This window comes from Cydia strobilella, chromosome 22 (genome assembly GCF_947568885.1).
Source record: "Cydia strobilella chromosome 22, ilCydStro3.1, whole genome shotgun sequence".
Taxonomy (NCBI): domain Eukaryota; kingdom Metazoa; phylum Arthropoda; class Insecta; order Lepidoptera; family Tortricidae; genus Cydia; species Cydia strobilella.
Genome location: NC_086062.1, coordinates 5,870,785 through 5,890,330, shown reverse-complemented (window position 1 = coordinate 5,890,330; position 19,546 = coordinate 5,870,785). Strand labels below are relative to the sequence as shown.

At 41.7% G+C, this 19,546-nt stretch overlaps 1 protein-coding gene across 2 annotated transcripts in view; it reads left to right on the top strand.

The window, feature by feature from the left end:
- The window catches only part of LOC134751388 (fibrillin-2-like), a 33,016-nt gene that overhangs the window by 7,632 nt on the left and 5,838 nt on the right, over positions 1–19,546 (top strand). Inside the window, exons 2-23 of one of the 2 annotated variants that reach the window (XM_063686756.1) lie at positions 4,257–4,431; positions 4,725–4,803; positions 4,929–5,063; positions 5,374–5,548; positions 6,102–6,263; positions 6,834–7,034; positions 8,839–8,988; positions 9,612–9,717; positions 9,965–10,026; positions 10,139–10,267; positions 12,005–12,161; positions 12,603–13,174; positions 13,620–13,793; positions 14,281–14,517; positions 15,065–15,163; positions 15,467–15,658; positions 16,005–16,156; positions 16,481–16,573; positions 16,844–16,965; positions 17,377–17,537; positions 17,851–17,986; positions 19,382–19,502. In XM_063686756.1, the coding sequence (XP_063542826.1) occupies positions 4,257–4,431; positions 4,725–4,803; positions 4,929–5,063; positions 5,374–5,548; positions 6,102–6,263; positions 6,834–7,034; positions 8,839–8,988; positions 9,612–9,717; positions 9,965–10,026; positions 10,139–10,267; positions 12,005–12,161; positions 12,603–13,174; positions 13,620–13,793; positions 14,281–14,517; positions 15,065–15,163; positions 15,467–15,658; positions 16,005–16,156; positions 16,481–16,573; positions 16,844–16,965; positions 17,377–17,537; positions 17,851–17,986; positions 19,382–19,502 (3,590 nt within the window). Of the gene's footprint in view, positions 1–4,256; positions 4,432–4,724; positions 4,804–4,928; positions 5,064–5,373; positions 5,549–6,101; positions 6,264–6,833; positions 7,035–8,838; positions 8,989–9,611; positions 9,718–9,964; positions 10,027–10,138; positions 10,268–12,004; positions 12,162–12,599; positions 13,175–13,619; positions 13,794–14,280; positions 14,518–15,064; positions 15,164–15,466; positions 15,659–16,004; positions 16,157–16,480; positions 16,574–16,843; positions 16,966–17,376; positions 17,538–17,850; positions 17,987–19,381; positions 19,503–19,546 lie in introns of both variants that reach the window. The other variant, XM_063686755.1, reaches the window with a different exon arrangement.

Sequence of the window (19,546 nt, the reverse complement as noted above, 5' to 3'; positions counted from 1 at the left end):
ATACATATATAGAGAGAGAAAATTTATTTAACATCACAAAACATTATTAAACATAAAATATGTACTTAGTAGTTTACATACTAATGTACCTAACTAGGTACATTACTTCTTAACTAAATTAATTGACATTGGCATTAAAGACAGCGTGACAGTCTCGACAGCATAATGTTGCAGTAACTGCAACGATGGTTTTCAGTCGCATCCTATAAAAAAAAAAAAAAACTAAGTACCTATTACATAATAAAAAGGAATAAAGAAAAAAGTATTAAGTGATAAAAGAAAAAAAGAAACATTAAGTATTAAGAACATTAAATGAGAAAAAGAAAGATAAAGAATAGGTATATGGAAGGTGTATGAAATGAGTGTGCATTGTGTTGTTGAGTGTCAGACTTTCTACACGAGCACTGCAGCCTGTGGGTTAGGTACACCCAGCGTTCCGTAGCCATGTCAGATAAACGTCAGTCCATTGTGTATGACCATTGGCCGCCTATTTTCGACAGAGGGGAATTGGAGGGGAACGCCTGTTAATGGCTACTCCGTTGGGTTATCCTCTAAGGTTTACGTTCAATTGATGCCAATGTCAGTCAACATAGTGATTTTCATTTGTCATTTACTATTTTACTTTGAGGTCTTACTCTCTAGGGAATATTACGCGAAACTCTGCGTAGGAAGCGCCACTACCACAATCTGAGGGTCTATCACGAAACAAGAAAATCGAAATTTCGTTATCTAACATCTCTGTCACTTGCATATTCGAGCGATAAAGAGGCAGATAGCGAAATTTTGGATTCGCGTTTCCTGGTAGGTCCTGTGTAAACAAACCGCCTTGATGCATCAATGTCATATTTTATTATCTCTGAAAACTTGTCAAAAACCTGTTAAAGGTACAGTATGTATAAGTTACTCTATGGTTTACTAAAAAGGCTAGTGCTGCACTCTGGTGGCAGAACATTGCAGTAATATCCCCTATTATTATAATCTGATCTGATTAGGTAGGTATATTGTTTGCTGTTAAATCTTCAAATGCTCAACACAATTTTAATAAAAGAGACGTTCGTTTTCATAGGGCGTTTTCACCAGAATGTAACTGTATCTTCTTCTTTTTCCTCGCGTTATTTCGGCATTTTGCCACGGATCATGGGAGCCTGGGGTCCGCTTGACAACTAATCCCAAGTATTGACGTAGGCACTAGTTTTTACGAAAGCGACTGTTATCTGACCTTCCAACCCGGAGGGGAAACTAGGCCTTATCAGGCCTCCTTCACTCGCTCAAAGCCACGCGCTATATGCCTACCGCTCGGCGTATCGTCGACGATATAATCGACAGAGGGCCGCCGAACGCCCGCCTGAGCGCTCGCACCACACGTTTCCCGCGCTTACGCTTCGAAATGCCGAAACCACGTAATTATTGTGCAGTAGATGGGTGTAAAAGTCAAAAAACAAAAGAAAATTTGTCGTTTTTTTAGGGTTCCTTACCCAAAGGGTAAAAACGGCACCCTATTACCAAAGATAGATATAACTCCGTAATAGATGGATACAGTCTAAGGAAAAAACGTGCCTCGAAAATCAAGAAAATTTGATTCTCGTTCAGAGGGCGCTACTAGTTTTGGCCTACAGTCGTATAGATGGCGTTGACGGTTTCGTTTGTTGTTATTTAACAATTTTAACGCATATCAGTGAAAGAACATGGGTCAAAATAATAAAAATAATTAATGCAAATAAAAAAGATCATTTATCTATATTTAAATACATTCTATCGTATTTTTATAAATCTTCATTTTTAGTTTTAAAGTGTGTCGACAGATGGCAGTGAATTTACTGGGGTTACAAAATTTACTATGACAATACCGCTCTAGTATAAGTTACTCTATGCTATTACTAAGACTCCGCTGCCGCTGTCCGTCTGTCACCAGGCTGTATCTCATGAACCGTGATAGCTAGACAGTTGAAATTTTCACAGATGATGTATTTCTGTTGCCGCTATAACAACAAATACTAAAAAGTACGGAACCCTCGGTGGGCGAGTCCGACTCGCACTTGGCCGGTTTTTTCATTTCCGAGAGACGAAGAAAGGTGAGTAGTATTTTAAATCTATCTTTATGAATTTTGTCACTATTTATTTCTTTGAACATAAGTAGATAAATCGTAAATTAAGGAGTTTTTTGAGTCAGGTATTATGAGTGTTGTTTTTAAATATTTGATTGACTAATATAAAATATGGTTGATTCGCAACATTCGTTTTATTACAATAATAACATAAGTAACAGTACAACCCTAGCGCATTCTTACGATGACGCGTTGGCACGTGGCTCGCACGGCGAGCAAGGCAGTCTCGACTCTTTGTGCGCATACTTATGGTACATTTCTTCTCGTCCTGAGCAGCAGGTATTATTATTAAGATTTTGTAGGCTATTATAGAGTAGGTATTTTCGCTTTTGTATGGGAATGATGTATCTGTTACGTAGTAACTATTTATTAATCTGTGGCCTTATTGCGATAGGCCGGTTTCCTCACGATGTTTTCCACGGTAAATATCAAATGATATTTCGTACATAAGTTCCCAAAAACTCATTGGTACGAGCGGGGTTTGAACCCGCGACCTCTAGATTGAAAGCCGCACGCTCTTACCATACTCTTACCGCTTAACCGCTAGGCCGACAGCTCTTTTTTCAGAATGTAGCTGTATGAAAGTAGGTATTTTTAAAGAGAATTAAGAAGACAGAGTGGTCACTCCATAAATCTAGTGTCGAGTAGCAGTACTGATAGTTCCACTACTTGACGCTAGATGTAGACTAAGAAAATAATAGTCTTTTTGGTAACAAAACCGATGTATGGAGTGAGCACTCTATGACTTCTTAATTCTCTTTGATATTGTATAACTATGTAGTTCAGTCGAGTTCATAAATATGTATAAATTTTTTCACCTTAATACATTGCAGAAGAAAAAAATACATATTTATGAACTCGACTGTATAGTTGGTATAGCAAAACCAAAGAGAATATAAAACTACGTAGAGTCAGATATAGAGACTTGGTAGAATAAAGTAGGTACGTATCAAAACTGTTGTCAAATCGTGTTGTGGCTGACTGCATGGCTGTCATCTTAGTGAAAACAGCAATAATTTTATGGTACCCATGTAGATAAGTACACTAAACATATACAGGCAGGTTTCCAAATTGCAAATTAGTCGCATTACTTATAATACTTATTTTTTGCCTGGTTCGTTCGTTATTCGAAGGCAGCCATTTGTTTGGTGGCAGCTGGATTGTGCAACGGTAATGTAAGCACACCCTCCGAAGACCAGAGGACAACACGGCCAGGATCGCATTCACGTGGAGGCCGCACGGGAGCAGGCGACGGGGCCGGCCGGCACACACGTGGCAGCTCACCGTCAACGCCGAGCTGCGGGCAGCCGGACCACGCCGGACTGAGTTGAGGGACGCGAAGCGCGAGGCACAGGACAGGAGCAGATGGCGAAGTCTCACAAAGGCCCTCTGTACCAATGGGGTACCATACGACAACAATGCTTAGCAACCTAGTGAGGCAGCCGTAAAACGCCAACTACTTCAGCTCTTCAATTCGCGGCTGAAATATTTTACCGCAACTTTATGCGTCTTTTGGTCTTAGTGTTGATAAGTCTATGCTTATCAATCATCATTACATCATTTGCCGAGAGCACTTGTTGACAGGATTCGCAATAAGTACTAAGCTAGAAATAGAGTCGTAGGTGTGTAGATTATCTAATCTAAGTGCAATATGGACTTTGTCGTATGACGGTACTACGTCATAGGCATAAATCTTGCCCCTTGTTTTGTTTGCACGTTTCATAAATAGGAAAATGGCGGTTAGAGTCCTTTTAAGCTAACTTTGCACCGCCTTGAATATAAAACAAAGTGAGGTAATATCATTATTAACGTCATAAAATTTTACATTAATAATGCCATTGTCACACTTTGCCATTGCAAATGCCATGCAAAGTTAGCTTGGTCCGACTGTAGCAATTCTTGCCGTCTCGCGAACATACAGACGCGGATCCAAGAATTTGCATTCATTTTCCAAATTTCCAAAAAAAGTTAGGTCCTGAACCTAGTTGCTGTATGACGTGTATGACACATGGGGAGCAAATGGAGCAATTGTTATTGCCCCTATTGATTATACTTCAGTTTTTATTTATAATACATGTTACAGCAAGTACTAGGTATCCATATCCACATTATGTGTAAACATTTGGTTGACATTTATTTTATGGTTCACAGAATACGCAGACGGCGACGATGTGACAGAAGCATGCTGTACACACGGGTCGGACTCGGCGCTGTCTCTGTCATCAGCCCGAGAGTGTGGAGGCCTAGGGCTCCCAGACTACATAGTGCCGGAGCAGGAAGCCACGTGCAGTGCTAGCGTGGCGAGCTGCTGCCAAGATCATTTTAAGTAGGACTTTAATTTTACCTACGGTAGCCTAAAGGGGCATTCCACAAGAATGTCGCTTACGTAACGCCTTTGCCTTGTATGGCTGCTACCTCAATCATCCATTCACAGCTAATAAAGTGTCTATACGCCGTTCTTTTGCGGTTAGAAAGAACTACGCATAACTTGGAATTGACATGGAGATGATGGAGAGATTTCACCTCATTCCCATCAATATTATTTTTATCTAGTCGCTCTAGGTTTTATTAGACTACCTACATGATTAAGATACAACATAACTTTTTTTCTACTTTCAGACAAAAGGATGATTGTACTGCAGGCGTAAAGTATGCCGCTAGTAAACGATGTAGTGTACCAAGCACAGACATCGGAAAGGTAATTATGTTTTCGTGACTTTGGGATTCGTCCATTAAAAGTTGGCCCGTATGTTCACATATTCCCACATACACAAAATTTGCTTAACACAGCCTGTAATTATACGTCTTATTGTAATCTTTCAGACATGCTGCGAGGAGTGCAAATTCGGTGCGCTAACAGGAGAGTCCCAGGGGGTGGAGGCATGTGGGAGCCCTCCTACCGCAGCCGTCTCCCCTGCCTCATACTTGAGGAAGACCTCTTATTATACGTGCTGTGTTGTAAGTTTCATTCCCATTTACTGAATAATAAAAACGTCCATGTAACTCAAGGTGAGACATTTAGGAAACCGTCAGCAGCAGACGTCCTTTCTGCGTCTAACCTGAGATTCCTGAGAGAAACCACTTTCTTTACGTGCTGTAGAACCAGGGTTCTGGATAATGGAAATGTCTAAATTTTGTCTAGTATACAGTGTACAGTAGTACACCTGCATAAAAATTAGTGCAGTTGCTGGTTGCTGAGCAAACTTTGGGGTAGGTACAGGCGATTAAATACGAAAGTAGAATTAACTAAGAATTTAAAATATTTCAGGAAGCGGCAACAAAGCCGACGACAACCGAAGCTCCGCCAACGACTACCACAGAGGCAGTCAGGCGTTGCGGGCCTGGGTCCTGCAAACCAGACCAGGACTGCGACGATAGCGAGGGCGTTATCCGATGCCTGTGCCGCAGCGGCTTTAGGAAACATAAGGATGGCTCTTGCAAAGGTTGTTTGTTGTAGTTATTATCATCATCAATCTTACTTAACATTGGCTTTTCCTGTAGGACCCGTTCGGCTTTCCTTCTTCAGACACTTGATTATTCTTAGCTGATCGTTGCTGCTTTTTGAGCTTTCTTAACCGGGTACGCTTGATGATTCAAGGCTAACAACCCAAGTAAAAGCAATTACTTAGAGTAACTTTTGTACCTATGCCTATCCTAGCTGTGAAGCTTGTACTTGTTTGATGTGGAAGTTTGCTGAGTCAAGGAAGCTAGCTATCTGGTTCATGGTGTCTGGTCAATGGTTCAGCCTATTCACTCTCCAGCTAAGAAGATGATAGATTCTATTTGCGCCTAAATCGCTCTATAGCATTTCCAAGCATTAGCAAATCCTAAATTGCTGTCCTTCCAGGGTCTATATTACATATAAATCATATAATATAATAGCAATAAAGATGTTATTAGTTATGAGTTGTGAGAAGAGAGAGAAATCACGTGACAGAATTAGATCTCCAACTTGCTCAACTTTTCTACACCAACATCTCACATTTGTCTTTGTAGATATCAACGAGTGCGCCGAATCAGCAGACAACCTCTGCACCCAAGAGGACCACGTGTGCCACAACACCCCGGGCTCCTACAAATGCGTGCCACTCAAGAAGCGAGAGGTGCCTGGCTGCCCGCCGGGGTTCAAGAAGAATGTCATCAACCAGGTGTGCGATGGTAAGTGCATAAAACTGCTACGCAATAGTGTTCTAAAACTGTGTGGCATCCGATCGTCACACAGAACCTTAATAATAAATGTAAATGTTGGCTGCAGTGATCCGGTCTTCAAGCAAAGATCGGATCACTGATTGGTCGAGCTAGCGCGAGTGAGGCATTCCGTTCAATCCGCTCGGAGTGAACGATGGCAGTAAATTGTAGTACGCTAGCATATCAATATACTACTTATACTCAAGAACATGCATAGGTATTCGTATATCCTAATAGGATCCCATACGACCATAACTGCACTAAACTTTTTTAGTAGAGTTCAGCATACTCGTAGGTAAACATACCAATTGAAAATGTAACTGATTTTAACCATAAAAGAAAAGTCATCCTTAGGGTTTCGCAATGTTGTCACAGCTAGGCCTTACCAGATTTTGCCTGTGAGATTAAAACATATTGTAGCTGAGGCCTAAGGCTGAAATCTTTTAATATGAATGCAGTTCTATACTCGACTTTTTAAGTCTCATACAGGCGTCAGATATTTTGGTGTTTATTTTACCTTGCCTGCATCTTCCTTTCCAGACATAAACGAATGCCAGCTTCCCCGCCCGCCCTGCCCGAAGTACCTCTGCGAGAACACCATTGGGGGCTTCAAGTGTAACGGCATACCTGGGACCCCGGCCGTCGAAGGTGCTACCGAGGCTGCCCCCGTAGAGCCCCCTGCAGGCCGGAACGACATATGCCCTAAGGGGTTCAGAGCTGGTGCTAATGATGAGTGTGTTGGTGAGTTTCAATTGTTTCAGTCAACCGTCAACCAGTCAAAACAATAGACAACGGAATAGGTACATACATGTAAGTAGAAGTACTATGATCCGTAAAGTGAAGGTAAATTCCTTATTAGTGATCCATTATACATCTTCTTCAGCGTAACGCGTTCCCCGTTTCATCCTAAGAGTAAGTTTTACGAAATCTTTTAATAATAATAATAATAAGCCCGCAGGGCAGCTTGTGGCGAGCTGTTGGGGAGTGACGACCCCACGGACCCGAGTGCTCCAGAGAGTCGGTCAGGGTCTCCGTCTCCGGCTTGTCTTCGTCGGTCGGAGTGGACCCCAAGGGGACCCGCAGGACTCTCAGCTCTGGCTTGCCTTCATTGGCCGTCCAGAGGGGAGTCGTAAGAGCTGTATGCTCCAGGGGTGGAAGTGAAAGATGCATAAGACGCGAGTTGGCACATTGGCTGTTAACATCAGTCACTGTTCTACCCAGTGACTGATGCAGGGCTCGGAACCGGTATTTTTTAAAAACCCTGAAATAGCCCAATATTTTGAATTTTTTAATGCTCATTACGTAGGACTGAATCATGTATTTAGGAAACAATTTTGCATTATTAAAACGTCCCATTAAAAATGAAATTATAAACAAAAGAACGAAAAAGAACGTAATAATACCGGTATTTTTGTATGGAGCAAATACCGGTTTCCGACCCCTGGACTGATGTTAACAGTCGACACCCCTGAGCCGCTCACACCGGTGTTGCTCCTGGTCGTCTTCACGACGGCAGTTTCAGAGGCCCATTTAGTCAGCGGCGAGTCACCACCTGCCTCGATAACGTGTGTTAGCATTGTTATGGCAGGTGTCCGGACTTCTTTACAATAGCCCAGTCTCATTCTCCACCCAAACTTCAATCCATAGACCGGTATACTGTTCACTTTTTCTACAATAGTCCCAATGCCTGCTGCGACCGGTTCATGGGTGTTGCACCTGTGAACGGGTTCCAGCAGGCGTTCTACATGACATTAAAGCTCTCTAAGGGGACTCTACGTGTTGGATCTATATCCCCACGCAAGCCTATCAAAAGACCGGGATTTATAGGCCCGTGAAATCCGAGAAGATACAAATAATAATAATTCATTTATTGCAAGTAAATTACACTCATAATGTGGTTAGTAAAACTTAATTCTAAATTATTCTAAATTATGTATTAGTATTTCTTAAACCTAGGGATACATCTATATCTATAAACTATTTTTGTTGTCAGCTGAGTACGGCATATGCACGCATGTACGGCATTTTAACATCTGCCCATCCAACTAAGAGGAGATACTAGACATTTATCGGGCTATCTCACGATGGATCCCTTCACAAAAAAGGGACTGGAAAATATCAAATGATTAAAATTATTTAATGTGACGTTCTCAATCAAAAGGTACCACTTTGTCGCTTACCATAAAGGCGAAATTTGCTTGTATATTTATACGAAAAACCTGTCAGAGCGTCCTTATGGCAAGCGACAATGTAGTACCTTTTGATTGAGAACGTCAGAAATACCTACACAATGTTTTAAGAAAGTTATTAGTAGGTACGAGTTCAAAATCGCGACCTTCACTTTGAAAGTCGCAAACCTGACTGCTGGGCTTTTAACGGTTGGTCAAATAGTCCATATTACTAAGCTTAGAAACATACGAGTATTAAGTCGAAAAATTCACTGTCCTACCCAAGACAGTGTTTTTTTTACTTTTAATTTGTTTCTGAGCTTAATAGCGTTTCTGCTTGATAGATACAAAATTAGTACATATTATATTTTTTTCAGACATTGACGAATGCGAAGAGCACCTCGACGACTGCCAGCGGCTGTCACAGCACTGCATCAACACCCACGGTGCTTTCTTCTGCCAAGACCACGTTTCCAAGCGATGCTCTCCTGGCTTCAAGGTCAACAGTGCTACTGGTATCTGCGAAGGTAATTCTAGAGGTTTTTGTTGTATTAACAGGACTTTTTTGTTGTATTAGAAACTTATGGTCACTGGTTCGGTGGGAGGAAAGAGAAGGGGCCGCAGTCCAACGCGATGATGATTCGACCAGGTTAGGTTAGTCGTAAATCGCTATCCATCAAAGTCCATGATGCCTTAGAAGTCGCAAGGGATCGAAAAGCCTGGAAATCTGCCATGCGGAATCATGTGGTCCATGTAGGAGGTCACGATCCTCAGCACTGAGGAGAACGAAGCAAGGAGGAGGAACAGGATTTTTAGTAAGGTTTGAATTCTGCTGTGGCAACGACAACAGAAAAGGGTGTGTTGCATAACGCCTACTTTCATCAGCATTATGTAGGTATATGCTAAAAGCATCAGCATCGATCATCAGTTCAATCATGGTAAAAGTCGTACCTACAGCATCAAATTGGATGAGAAGACAGCAACATTTATTTTAATACGTTGAGGCTATGGCTATCTCTACGCAGTATAAGGTATTAACCGGAACCTGTTTTGCCGTGATGCGACTAGCTAAAGCAGGCTAAAGAAAGCTAACAGTTTCGTAGTTTTAACGTCATAGAGAAATAAAGACGCACATTTCTTTTGTTTCTAGATATTAACGAGTGCGAAGAAGGTTCAGAGCTGTGCAAGAGGAACCAAGTTTGCGTCAACCTCCCGGGGGCTTACGACTGCAAATCCAAAATTAGCACGTTACCTAAGTAAGTTCACAATACCTACAAATACACATTGTGCCAGTTGCAGAAAGTAGCAACCGTTCTCGGATTTTTCTAGAAAGAAATACTGGAATTAAGATAATTTTCCATTTCCCTAAAGGAACTTCCAGGATTATTTTATTGTGGACTGTTTAGAAATTTCGGAATATTTCCTTTAGTTGAACACAAAGGTGATTCGTAAACCGGACTGCTAGTTTTAGCATAAAATAATGACAGCCTTTTAAAATTTCAGGTTGGCATCGAAAACTTGCCAAGAGGGAACCAGGATGCGCGTTGGTAGCAACAAATGCGATGGTAATGCTATAAAACTGTTCTGTCTCATTCGTTTTTTTTTTTCACGTTGTGGACGCGGCATCTTTTAGAGACTTTCTAACATATACCTACTTAATAAAAACCTACCTTTCAGACATAGATGAATGCCGAGAGGGCACTCATCTCTGCGACCAGTTCCAGAACTGCATCAACACATTCGGCGGGCACGAGTGCCGCTGTAAGAACGGGTTTGAGCTGGACTCTACGTCAGGATCCTGCGAAGGTAATACACTGTTTAAGCCAAGTATTGAAGTATTGATTTTACATTACGTGTTGTCATGTACTGCGCAACACAGGAACTTGTGATAGTTTAGTTTAGTTTAGCTTATTTATCACATTTATACAATTTTCACACAGGTAAAATATACGTACATTTCAGCTTGTACTACTTGTCGTATAATGATCGTTTTTTTTAAATAATAATAACAAGAATTAGAATTGAACATAAGTATAAATGAAGTTACAATTAGTATTAACAAAACAATGCAAATAGAAATAAATTAAAAACGCTAAAATGTCACAATAGTAAAAAATAAAAATATAGAACAATGTCAATACAAGAACACGAGAAAACAATGTAAATGATGTCAATATTTAAAAAATAAATACTAAGTCTAAAATATAATGAAATAATAAAAAGGATTATTAAATAAGTCTAGTACTGTATAGTACGCATCAATGTCAAATAACTTTATAACCAATTAATTAATCAAATTTCAATAAAAAAAAAATGTTCAATATTTATTTAATTATTTGTATATATTCTTTTACGGAGTAAAGTTCCTTTTCCGACAAAAGGTTCTTCAGTCTGCGTCTAAACGTTTCTTCGTTAGTCTCATTTTTCAAGTCGGCAGGTAGGTGTATTCATAGTATGTCGGCCCTATGACTCGTGCGTTTTTTGCTTGCAGTACTGTGCGACGCGGCACTGTCCGGAGTTTACCCGTACTACGTAGGCACTTGCCTATTACTTCCACTCGCCTATACTGTCCTAGGTTTCTTCGTGTATACATAATTACCCCGAAAAGATACTGAGAGTAGTGGGTCATTATTTGGTGTTCGGAAAACAAGGTTTTGCAGGACTGTCTCTGTTTAAGACCGAGCATGGTCCGCAACGCCTGTTTTTGCATACGTAACACTCTCTCAGCATCAGTTGAGTTGCCCCACAGAATCACACCATAAGTCATAAGCGAGTGGAAATGGGAGAAGTAAGCCTGCCTCAGAGCATCACGGGAAATCAACGGCTTTAGTTTACGTAGTGCGAACACTGCACTACCAAGCCTGTCGCACAACGAGTCCACATGGTGTTTCCAATTTAAAGTAGGGTCGAGCGTGAAACCTAGGAACCTACACTTGTCGCTCATCGGTATTGGGCACTGAATACTCACGCCCGAGACGCACCTGCCAGAGAACAGCATTACGTTTGATTTGTTCATGTCGAGTATCAAACCGTTTGCCGTAAACCACGTCTGCAGCTGGCCGCATATTATATTGATTTTTTGGTTTAATTCATCATACGTGCGTGTCTTAACTACAACTGTCGTATCGTCAGCAAACAGAGTGATTTCTCCTTCTTTTATGGTGGATGGTAGGTCGTTTATAAACGCAAGGAAAAGAGTGTTTCCCAATGCTGATCCCTGCGGAATCCCAACGGTTACACTGCCTCTCTCCGACCGCATTCTTCTTCCACCGGTCATTACCTCTACTGTCTGAGTTCGGTTTCCTAAGAAAGATTTTAACAACTCATATCCCCTTCCCTGCAGTCCATAGCATGCTACCTTTTTCATTAAAAGATCGTGGTTGATCACGTCAAAGTCAAATAATTTCAATTTTGAATGTTCTCCCTGTTAAAAAAGGCCATGCGGGTTGGTAAGCCCTCCAACGCGCATGGCCCGTTTTAGTAAACTTCAGGTGACTGTAATAGCGCAGTCCTTTATTCCATTTCGCCATATGCTCTTTCCAGATGTGGACGAATGTGCCATGAAGCTGGACAACTGCGGTCCCGGCCTCCATTGTCTCAACGTGCTGGGGTCGTTCACCTGCACGCGTCGAGCCCCTACTTCTTCTACCACAACCACTCCCGCACCCACTTCTAATGACTACGAGTACTATTACACTGAGTAAGTTATTTTTAATTTACTCCTTCTGATTTAGTTAAGTAGTCCGTTATCCTACCCAAGTGTAACTTGACTCAGTCAGGTATTGTTTCGAGCTCAACTGCAAACTGCAAGAAGAACTTTGTTTTCTTAGCTACTTCTAGACTAATACTTTCGCGAACATAGAAAATTTGAGTTTACTTGTCTCTATCTGATCTGTCTCTATCGCATGAATTATGTCTGATACATAATTAGATAGACCTTCAAATTTCGTGATTCGTTGTAGCTCTCCTCAAATTTCGTAATCCGCTGTAGCTGTTATTTAACTTAAAAGGTTTAACCAGTGTTTCTTCTCAGAATTAGAAGTAAAAAATTAGTGTACAATAACTTACATGAAACTTTTGAGTTTGAGTTTTGAGTTTTGTGTTTTGAAACTCACACATAGTTTACGTTTATAATCAGCAGTGATGAAGAACCAACCAACGACACGCGAAATCAAGGGCCAGGAGGTGCCAACAAACCAGCTCCTAAACCTAATCCTCCTTCGCCTCCTCCTAAACCTACTACCACTTCTACCACTACTACTACAACTCCTAAGCCTACTACTACAACTCCTAAGCCTACTACTACTCCTAAACCTACTACTACACCAAGGCCACCTCCACCCAGACCATACCGACCACCCCCTACCCAATACGATCCTTTCGGCAGACCGAATACTAGACCATACACCAACAGACCACCCAGACCAAACCCAACAAACCCTACTCCACCAGAAACCACACCTAACCGGGAAAGCCCTAGAAGACCTGAAAACAGACTTCCTACTACGAACATTCCTCCTCCAACGACTCCAGAGATAGTTGAAAAAGAGAAGAATCCAGACGGAGGAGTTGAGTTGGACACATCAGAGCTTCCTACAAACAAATGGACAAACGTCATTGGGAAGGATAAAGATAATGAACCGGATGATTTTGATCCGAATGAGCTGCATTGTTTGAACGGGTATGAGAAGAATGCAGCGGGTGATTGCGTTGGTGAGTGAATTCGTTTTGGTTAGATAGTTAATATTAAATGTAAAAAGTCGATTGAGTTAAGTAACTCAAAATCTTAATTTTTAAATTTGTTTGAGGTTTGTATGAATATTTTCTTACAAATATTTGAGAGTTTTGCGATGTGGGTGGTTGCGCTGCCATAAAATTAAAAAGATAATTTGAAACCTTGTTTAAGTGTACAACAAAACCAGTCTGATTCTCCGTCTTGAATTAGCTACAAACTAATTTGTCACCCGTCGGCATACCTATTACCTATCTTTTTAATGCTAGCTAGCTATAAGAATACTTGCAAAATATCCTTTTTAGGGTGCCATGTGTTTCCATAATTTAATTTTGCGCAATGAACAATTTCTGCTTACTGAAGGCAACGAAAGTTTGTCTTTGTTTCATGATGGATGTTGAACTAACACTTTTTTGTGTTTTGTAGATATCGACGAATGCGCCGGCCGCCACATTTGCAGTGCACTAGAAACCTGCAAGAACGAGCCTGGACGGTACCGCTGCGAGTGTATAACGGGCTTTAGGAGAGACCCATCGGGGTACTGTGCGGTGGCACCCACCATTCCCACCACGTCCTCGACTACTACTACAACTACCACAGGTAAGCAAGGCCGGATTTAGGGGGCGGAGGGAGGCTCAGGCTCCACTAAGTGTAAGTCCCTTCATGAAACATTTTAGGGTCCGTACATTGGATTCAAGTTTCTTCTAAATCAACTCTGGTACCACTAAGCCACTGCGGGTAAGGAAAAGTAAGAGCTACGTCCGCACTGAACACAAGCACAAGTCAGGATTGTGTAAGTGTATTTACACTCCTGAGAAACTGAACGGTACCGCTATGAGTGTATAAAAGGCTTTAGAAGGGATCCGTCGGGCTGCGATGCTGTGGCACCCACCATCCCTAATACGTCTTCCACTACTTTTAGGTACATCTACTGCAACTTCCACAGGCAAAGTGGAAAAGACTGTAAGGTTTGTACTCCGTTATAGTTTTAGATTACCAAACAACTCTTTAGACATCGGTCAGCCCAGTCTCTCTTTAATTTGACCGCAGTCCTTAATTAATTTTTACTCTTTCTTTGATGTTCCAGACGCCCCTCGGCCGTACATCCCACCACAATCCCGGCCGCAGCCCCGACCTCAATCACCACAACCCCGACCGCAGCCATCACCTCAACCACGGCCACAATCACCACAACCCCGACCGCAACCATCACCTCAACCACGGCCGCAATCAATTCCGCAGCCGCAACCGCAGCGCCCGCCGCAGACACCGCACTTCTGCGAGATGGGATACATCTACGACTCCAGGCAGGGACAGTGTGTTGGTAAGGATTTTTAGTGTCTGGTATCGTTTAACCAGCCTTAGGGCTTCTTCTTTGATCCGAGAGGGGAGAAACCTAGGTCATCGCAGACGCAGAGATATCTGAATACACGGGACAGATTTCAGATACGATGTCTGTGGTCAAGGATTGCCGCAAAAGTCAATTTATTTAGCAATCGGGTTCAGATGACAAAATGTGGCTTTCCGTCAGAGAAGGGTCCTTGTCCTTGTGCTTCATCTGCAATAAGGACGTTTTTATAAGAATATCAGATGGTAACGTCCTTAAATATTGCACTTGAAGCATAAGGAAGGACCCTTTGATAGAAAGCACAGGAATATTATTTTGTGTCAAGCTTTTATAAAAATATAATTTATTATTAGCCTTAGGTATATAATTAATTTTATTATAACAAATAGAAATTACATTAATGATTGTAAATTAAACTTATGCTAACACAAAATAGAACTTAAAACTAAAAACTAAATATAAAAGACTTCCCCCAAATCACCCCCTTCCGGCATGGTCGCTATTTATAAATATGACTTTCTAGATATCGACGAGTGCGCTACGAATCGGCACACTTGCGTGGCGAACGAGCGCTGCGTGAATGTGGACGGCGGCTTCGAGTGTGAAAAGGCACCGATATATGGTAATAATTTTGGTTTTGGTCCTTTATTTATCCCAATTCAAAAACAGGCGGTCTGCATTTAATACAGAAAAATACAACATTGTATAAGTATGAAGGCTAGTACAAATACTCACTTGCTGAAAACTTGTCATTTCATTTGTATTTGAGATGGATTTTATTGGGATCTTGAACTTTTTGAATTTGTTGATCTATCTTTGATGAGTTGAAGTTGCGTCTGTAAAGTATAATTTTTACAACTTGTGAACACACTAATTGTAAGTACCTATACCAATCTTCATTTCAATTAGTTATTTATTTTTTCAGTTCCACCAGCACAAACCCCACCCAGGCCCCGTCCCAACTCCCGGGACCCTCACGTGATCACAGTAGGCGCCCAGTATGGCACTCGCGGACCTCGCTACCGTCGTCCAACATATTCACGTGTGCGCGAAGTCGACGCAGTGATGACGTCGTGTCAGAAGGGCTACCGGCTGACCTCGGACAAGATGTGCTTGGGTGAGTATCTCACGTGGTTTAGGGCAACTCACCCAGCGTCCCAATCTCTGGGAGTCTCTCGTCATAACAGTGGGCGGCAATTAGTACGCCACCAACAGATAGAATGGTAACAAGAATATTTCCCAAATGTTAAAAGCCAAACTGCTGTAATTCATCTTTAAGAGTAAAGACACTCAAAACAGCCAATCGCGCAGCATGCAAATCATTTTGATGCCTTCAAAAATGTGATACAAGTAAAAAATAATGCATGTGTAACTTGAATACTTAGCTGCTTAATATTATGTCTTTTGCTGAGATCGTTCTCAACACATTTTTTTTTTCTTAACATGATTTAATCTGCTGTCAGATATCGACGAATGCGCCGTGAACCAGTCAGAGTGCGGTCCTGAGCAGCGCTGTGAGAACTTCTTTGGCGGACATTCTTGCCAGTGCCCAGCTGGCCACCAGCTGGTCGGTGCTAAAGATTGCGAGGACATCGACGAGTGTCAATACGGAAACGTAAGTATACACTATAAGCCAGGCAGGTCACGGGCTTGGATTAGCTAGAGTACGGTTGTCTGCAGCGCTGCGTATACACTTTACATGCTACCTTTAATGCTAGTGTACCCCTGGAGACTATCTGCGCTAAAGATTTCCAGGGCACAGATTTCGACGAATACATTGGTCTCGCAAATTACAGAGAGTCAAATGAATTAAATGATGGTACCTATTTTGGATTTGACCTAATGCTTACCTTTCAGTTTCATAATACACGAAGTGTTTTAATGTGCATGGTTTACAAATAATAGGATATTGCTAACAATATTTCACATTTTCTTACAGCCCTGTTCATACTCGTCGAAATGCGTCAACACCGTTGGTTCGTTCCGCTGCGAGTGCAATGAAGGCTTCCGAAATGCACGCTCTAATGACAAAGTAAGTATATTTTGAAAAAACAGCGCTCAAGTTACATATTGCGATATCAACTGCAAAAATAACTATATAATACTTCTTTTATTGCTCTTGCCTCCAGTAAGTAACTCTTCCCAAATGAGCTATTCGGAAAGTAGATGTCGTACCGATTTCACACTGCCAACGTGCTCAAAAATACTCATTCACTAAAATAAACCGTTCAACTATCCGCGACTATTTTATGTGGTTAATTCGCCACGCATATAGGTATAATGTTTGTAAACATTTTATCAGGTATGCATGGATGTAGACGAGTGCACGGAGACTCCAGGAATCTGCCAGCAGGGCTGCGCTAACGCGTGGGGCTCCTACCGCTGCTACTGCCACCAGGGATACAGGATGCAGGAGGATGGCAAGTAAGTATAAGGTAGGGTTAACATGGGGGTGGAGAAGTAATGGGGTAGTTGACATTTTTTTAATGGTATCAGTCGATCAGGTTTGTTTTGAGGATCAAATGTCTGTATGGGACCCATTGTCTTAATCACAAATGATGGTCAAAGTCTGGCACCCACACTTTACTGACGAAACGCAAATGGCAACACATCGTGACGTCACTGTGTCACTTTGCTTAGAAGCCGCTTTGCTTAGAAGCCGTTTCGATGCATGTAAGTACAGGACGGAATGGAATCTTCTTTTGACAGGAGTCAGTCTAATTAAAAATGCCATAAAAATAAAGACAAGGATGGGTAGCCGGATGGCGGACTTAAGGGCAAGCTTTACCTTTTAACGTGCGCTGGGCATTTTGTTATCCTTCTATATATTTCCAGGACGTGCGTGGACGTGGACGAGTGTGCAGAATTCGCCGCGTCCGCCTCAAGTCGTAACCGCGCGCGTCTGTGCGGCGGCGAGTGCGTCAATGAACCTGGCAGCTATCGTTGTTCATGTCCCAATGGTTATCGGCTATCAGAAGATCAGCATAGTTGTATCGGTAAGTTCCAGGGCTTGCATAGTTAGCGATAAGTGCGTGGAATTCGCGCCCGCCTTCATCATCATCAATGAATCTCTGGCTCATACTCATGCATTGCTATTTTTTTCTGAATCGTAAGATTAGAGAGTTATATGTAACTTTAGATTAAAAAGTTAAGGATACTGGAACCTGATGGTACGTCCAAAAGGGAAACTAATATCGATGACAATGCTCTGATTATTCTTCTTTTACAATTAATTCCGTGTGGTAGGTGAGAGAGAATATACTTCAGGTTCTATAGAATGCGTAAGTCGTAAGTCTGATATTATTGCAGATATTGACGAGTGCGAGACTGGCGAAGCTTCGTGTGCTCGGTCTTCGGATCCTAGTCAGGTGTGCCAAAACACGCGGGGAAGCTACCATTGTCACACCATCAGCTGCCCTGCAGGATACCAGCTGGAGGCTAAGCAGTAAGTATTTTCTTTCATACATGTTTAGGGCGACTAACAAGGAAAGGTTCGGCTGTCCGGCTCATATCTGATTTATTTTTATATATGTTATAGAGTAGTCTCTAATATAACAGACACGTATTTTTTTATAAAACGATGAGAAGTATGAAACTTTAGTGTTTTTTTTTGTAAAATACTTATGAGTTTGAGCTGAAATAACAAAACACGTGTCCATTATTTTTTCTCCAACATATAATCAAACCAGTAATTAACTAGCAATTTGCTTGACTAAAATTCTTTACAGAATTTCTGGTTTTATCACTTTTCAGTAGGTACTTTAGAGGACAATTTCTAGGTTGAGTTTGGGCAGTTAAAAAAATACGTATTTTTAGACTACTCTATAGCATATATAAAATTAAATCAGATCGGAGCCGGACAGTTGGGTACCTTTCCTTGTAAGATTCTCAGGTAGTTTAGACAAGTGAATCACGCTTCGATTGGGCGAACGAACTCGCAAATTTATATAACGCGTTCCCTACAAATGAAAGCCATATACAAGGTGTAACAAAAATAGTGGTGATCCGTTTAAGCGAGGGCGAATTTCGGTATCGTGTTCTAATTAGGAAAACATAGAAGAACCACTAGTTTTGTTACGCATCGTCATCATTATTTATTTATAAGCCTGTGTCAGTCCGTCAGTCCACTGCTGGACATACAATCTCTCCCATGGCATATACCACTAAGCTTGGTGCATATCATCGTCTATGGTACCAGTCACATACTGTACTAGTAATGCGTTAAATTCAATCTAGCAGTTGCCTAACGCGCGTTACCCTCAATCACGTGAAAAGCTTTAAGGATGGCTCACGCTAGAACGATCCGGGTCCGGGCCGAGCCGGGCGCTTCGGTTTTCTATAGAAACATCACGTGATCACCGATCACTTGTCATAGAAAACGAAGTGTCGGAAGCCTCGGCCCGGGCCCGGACTGTTCTAGCGCGAGTCATCCTTTAATAGGGGATATTACTGCAATGTTCTACCACCAGAGTGCAGCACAACTTTTTAGTAAACCATAGAGTAACTTATACATACTGTACCATACTGTACCTTTAACAGGTTTTTGACAAGTTTTCATAGATAATAAAATTTGAAATTGATGTATCAAGGCGGTTTGTTTACATAGGACCTACCGGAAAACGCGAATCCGAAATTTCGCTATTTATCGCTCGAATTTGCAAATGTGACAGAGATGTTAGATAACAAAATTTCGATTTTCTTGTTTCCCGATAGACCCTCAGATTGTGGTAGCGGCGCCCCCTACGCAGTTTCGCGTAATTCCCTACTGCAAACCACAACTCAACATTTAACTTCAATCAATCAATGTCAATACTTCAATCAATCAATGTCAATGTTTTAGTCGGTGCACGCGCATCCAGCGGACTTGCGCGATGTCAGACTGGGACTGCGTGCACCAGCCGAGCAGTTACAGCTACAACTTCATCACCTTCGTAGCGAATATCTACCTTCCACTTGGTCGGGTAAGTTCCTAACTACCTACTACACTGGCTCGGTTACCCAATTT